Source organism: Cryptomeria japonica, chromosome 5 (genome assembly GCF_030272615.1).
Source record: "Cryptomeria japonica chromosome 5, Sugi_1.0, whole genome shotgun sequence".
Classification (NCBI taxonomy): Eukaryota; Viridiplantae; Streptophyta; class Pinopsida; order Cupressales; family Cupressaceae; genus Cryptomeria; species Cryptomeria japonica.
In genome coordinates this window covers 254018084-254023511 of record NC_081409.1, presented here as the reverse complement: position 1 = coordinate 254023511, position 5428 = coordinate 254018084, and the positions used below count along the sequence as shown (strand labels likewise).

Sequence of the window (5428 nt, the reverse complement as noted above, 5' to 3'; positions counted from 1 at the left end):
TCTAAAAAAGACGATGATATGAAAAATCGTCGTGATCAAGTAAGAATGACCATGTCATAACTAAATAAACCAACCATTCGCACTTGTAAAACCGAATTCCTATGTAACTCTGTCGATTAATATATATTATAAATATGAATGAAGTCAACCAAAATCCTTCTTAACGAGTTCTTGGCAAGTCACGTAAAAGAATTCATCTCCCTCACAGAGTAGAAAAAAACGCATCATGCAAGACGTTTGGTAGGTACTAGTCAAGCCTCGGTTCGTGCAGCAAATAGCCATGACGGAGCGCACGTTTGGAATAGATGGCGTGCTTTGCTTCCGGGAGAACACCAACACCATCACCATCTGGAAAAGCTCTCATTTGGGTAAGATTACTCAATACCCAGAATCGTCTGTATTGCCGTATAAAAGCGAAATGACAGTTTTCATGTGAAATTTGAAGAATTGAATTGTTTCGTGAACGAAAGTTGTAAAACTTTAGGTATTTGGTGCAACAAAGATTTCGAGGGTAACATTCACTCATGCCTTATTTATACTCACACTAGAGAGAATACAAGAAAAATATCACGAGTAAATGCGTGTAACTGTGTCAGTTGCGATGACCACATCCATCATTTTCCTGGTCCTGTGTGTGTCGCTGCAGTACTTTTGCATAACAACGTTGGCTTCTCAGGCAACCTGTGCGCCGCCTCCTGCAATTGAATGCAAAAGCAATGCATGCGACGTCTTCAATTACCAAGGCGTTTGGGACGACCGTGGGATTTGTAAAGCTCAGAATTCTGCATGGCCCACATCAGAAGCAGAGCTTGTGCAAGCTGTTGCGAATGCAGTGAAAAACAAGCAACGAATCAAAGTTGTGAGCAAGCTGTCTCACAGTGAGCCAAAACTGGTGTGCGTGGGAAGCGAAGGCCTCATCATATCCACCCAAAACTATGCCTCTGTAATTGAAGTGAATAAGACCGCCATGACAATTAGGGTTCAGGCAGGAGCGCTGATGAGCGACGTTCTGGAGGCGGCCGCCAAGGAAGGGTTGGCTCTGAACGCCATGATTTACTGGAGCGGCGTCTCCGCCGCCGGCGTTATCTCCACCGGCGCCCATGACAGCGGCCTCGTTGGAAAAGGCAGTGGCGTTTATGAGTATGTGGTTGCAATGAGATTAGTTGTTCCTGCTTCTCCCTCCCAAGGCTATGCAAAGGTGATCAGCTTGACAGAAGCAGACGAGGAATTGAATGCTGCCAGATTGTCTCTGGGCACTCTTGGAGCGATTTCCGAACTCACATTCGCTTTGCAGCCAATGTACAAGCGCTCCATTTCGACCGTGGTGAAGGATGACACCGATCTGGAATATGAAGCCGAGAGTTTCCTGAGAGCTCATGAATTTGCAGACATAAACTGGATTCCCTCACACGGGAAGGCGGTTTATATTCCCATTGATCGACACCCAGTCAATGTTCCAGGAGATGGCCTCAACTCTATAATTGGCAGCGCCAGCAGTGTAGTCGACATCGAAAGAAAAGCGGCAGATTGTGAGTACAAGTCAACAAATTGATGTGCCCATCTTCACCAAATAAATAACGATTATGATAATGATAAACAAATAGTTTTCTTATAAAAGTAGACACCGAATGCTTAGTTAAAGGATCAGGCCTTTGGGTTAACTTATTGTTTTTTTCCATCACTTTTTAAAGATTTAATGTTCTACCTTCTCATCACAAAGTTAAATAATATTCGTGTCTATTCATCTAATTATTTGATTCTATTGTGTAGATGAAGCAATCCAAGATAGGGCAGACGTTGAAGCTATATGCAGTGTACTCATAAACGAGACACTTGATCTTGCAATTAATGGTAGCGGCTTTCTCAATGATGGAAAACGCTTTACGGGGTACCCGGTAATAGGATTCAATCACCACATGCAAACGTCTGGTGGCTGCCAAGCAGGAAGATACTCTGTGGCTTGCACTCCCACATCAATTTTAGATAAAAATGAGACCGTCTGTTCCTGGGATCGACGAATATACGCTACCTTATACTTTGGTGTGGAACTAAGAGTGCCTGTATCTCGTTTGCCCCAAGTAATAAAGGATGTGAAGAGGATAAGGGATTTGAATCCTCAAAAATTGTGTGACATGTCAGGAATATTTATGCGCTCTATTAAGAAATCTGATGCGTATTTGGGACCTAAGGAGGATGTGGTGACATTAGACATGATGAATTATAGGTCAAGGGTGGTCGGTACACCCAAGTGGAATGAAGATGTCTATGAAGAGATTGAACAGATGATAATTGAGAAGCATGGTGGCGTGTTACATTGGGGCAAATCAGGGGGTTACCTGTTTCAAGGACTAGCTAAGAGGGCAACTAATTTAGAAAAGTTCATGGAGGTGAAGAAGAAATTTGATTCGTCCGGACTATTTTCTAATGAATGGACAGATGGTCTGTTTGGGATCGGGGGAGGAAGTTTAGAGATTTTCAGGGATGGGTGCGCATTGGACAAAGTTTGCAAGTGTAGAGAGGACAGTCATTGTGCTCCCCAAAAAGGGTACTTCTGCAAACCGGGAAAGGTTTGGAAGAAGGCACGTGTTTGCACAAAACTCAATTAACAGTTTATAGCTCCGCTCTGTGTGGAATCTTCTTTAGTTTTATTCAATGCAGTAAATAACAAATGTATCCTCAACAAATAAATGCGTGTTGATTACATAACTTGCAACTTGATATTTTATACTGTAAGGAGTACTTGATATATCATTTGGTTATATATTTTTATAGATTTATTTTAATATTTGTCATTCTAGCATTTCTTATGGTCTAGAATTTAAATAATCATTTTATTTTTTTTAATATTATATGGCTTTTCTTAAGTTAGAGATACGAGAATTTAATAAGAGATCCTATTAGATCGAACTAATTTTTTTTCAAATTGTTGTAAAATTATAGGCTTTTAAATTATTAAGACTTTTGAAATTTGTGAAAGATAAATTGACTACATACTTTAATTCATCATTAAATATTTTATAATTGCTTGTCAAATGTTCTAATTGCAAATAGTAGCGATAGTTCCTATCACCTTCTTGCTACGATATGTGTTCTTGTACATGTGAAGCGTTCAAAATGCCTCCTTTTGGTATCTTTATTTATCACAATATTTAAGAACATTCTCCTTGTCCTTGGTCTCCATGGCAATTTTTAGTAGTCATCTCTTTTTCTTTTCCACTTCTATATCCTTTTTCAAGTATTCACCTTGAATCTTTTCGTTCTCACACTAGTAATTTGATAATAAGAGGTGGTTTTTTTAATTTCCATCTCAATACAGTGGTCTTGTCCATATTCTTCATGAACACTTTGATTTTGTTCCAGCAATAAATCATTTTCATGTGATTGAACAACACTCCCATATACTTCATCAACGCCTCTCTATCTATCACATCTTTTCCAAGTTGTAGTGACCATGCATGGTACTTATCAACATATTTTTGGACTCTTTAACCTTGTATATTAATGCTTTTATTGTTCGTGTATTTGCTCCTTATATTGTTCAAGAATATCTATTTCTTCAACGATCTCTAAAATCCTGTAATCGGGATAACAATATTCTTAATTACATGTAAATGAAACAATTACCATACAAAGTTGTTACAAAGTGTGCACCCCTTGGTCTCTTTGTGATGTGCAACATAGCGCTCGGGTTTGTGAAATAGCTTAACCGCCTCCCATGGATTCATTAAGTCTTGCAGTTGTATTGGGCATTAATAGGTTGATCTTTTGGTGCAACAACAACTGTGTTTCTAACAAGTGGTATCAGAGCCCGAGTCACAGGCTCAAACCCCTCACTTGCGCTGGCAGGATTGTTACAAGGTGTGCGCCCTTGGTCTCTTTGTGATGCACAAGACACTGCTCGATTTTGTGACATGGCTTAATCACCTCTCGTGGATTTATCAAGTCTTGCAATTGTATTGGGCATTAATACATCGTTATTTCGGTACAACGACAACTGTGTTTCTAACAAAAGTGACTGCATTAGCAAAAGGATTTAAATGTGTAGCAAAAGCCTTGTGATGTGATTTTACAATATGCAATATGTTTATTTGATTTCTCCATATTAACCTCATCATTAAAAGGTTGTATATCAATTTTTATCTCTTCCCTGAAAAGGACATTATTTCAACTTAAAAAATTCGCTTCATTCTCAAAATAAATTTTTTTGTTGTATTTCTATACTAAAATTCTACGGTATAATTTGGATCATACTCCCTACCATTATTACCTTCACTATATACCTAGAGATACGTGAGACATCCTCTTCCAACTCTTTAAAAACTTCCTATATAACATCCACATGTCTTTCATCTTTTTAAAAATCCATATTTAAGTCTTGTTTCACCCTTTAAGCTCTAACCAAATAAAAATATCATTTCCACTTTACCTTGTAGCATGAGTAAATTATAATCATCGGCAATCAACTAAAACTAGAAGAAAATTTATAATTCTATCTCACTCCAATTCCACTTGTTCCATAATATGAGTGACTAATTTTGTGATATATCAAAAACAAATGTCTTACTTCTAGCACTTTATAAACACATAAAGAACACACTCAATATAATTCACGCTTGAGGTTTCGATCACATAAAAAGAACATAACGATTGCACAAGACACATAGACATTCTTGACAAGACTTTTGTTGGGAGTATAGGTAGATCTTTATCAAGCTACCAATAAACAAAAGACCAAATTCGGAAATATCTAAAGAAGATCTCCAATAATATTGCAAAAAGACCAAATTTGGAAATATCTAAAGAAGAACTAGTAAATGCAACTCAAAAGCTGAATAATTGCAACACTCCTGGAGCAGCTGGCCTCCTAATAGAGTTCTATAAAAAGAATTTGGATATGAGAGTTGATAATCTGGTACAAGTCTATTTTGAAGCCATAAACAAAGGCTACATAGGTTATATCAATAAAGGTATTATCAAGCTACACCCTAAGGAGTGGGTAAGACTATAATAAAAAATTGGAGACCTATTACTCTCCTCGATGTCTCATATAAGATCCCAGCAAAATATTGGCCCTTAGAATTGTGGATATATTCTGCAAATTTATTAGCTCTACCTAATCAGGATTTAAAGGGTAGATGCATTTTAGGTAATATCATTAGTAGTTGGGAGGCCATAGAATGGGTTGTGACTTCTAATAAAAACACAAAAAATATTTTGCTGCACTTCTCAAAGGCAAATGATAGAGTGGAGTGGTCATTTTTCATGATGACAATTGAAGCATTTGGTTTCCCAAGTGGTATTTTCCAGATCTTGAGAACTCTTTTCAATGATGGTGTAGCTCAAGTAGATGATAATGGATACCTATGTTATAGGGTTGTCCTCTTATGTCAAGATTATGTTGAATTTACTTATATCTTTTTGTAGAATA

General features: G+C 37.6%; 1 protein-coding gene across 1 annotated transcript; it reads left to right on the top strand.

The window, feature by feature from the left end:
- Window positions 1–577: 577 nt before the first annotated feature.
- LOC131875860 (probable L-gulonolactone oxidase 4) lies at window positions 578–2606 on the top strand. The gene is made up of 2 exons (XM_059220559.1): window positions 578–1529; window positions 1771–2606. Exons 1-2 carry the CDS (start codon window positions 578–580, stop codon window positions 2604–2606), a joined length of 1788 nt encoding a protein of 595 aa, XP_059076542.1.
- Window positions 2607–5428: the final 2822 nt, after the last annotated feature.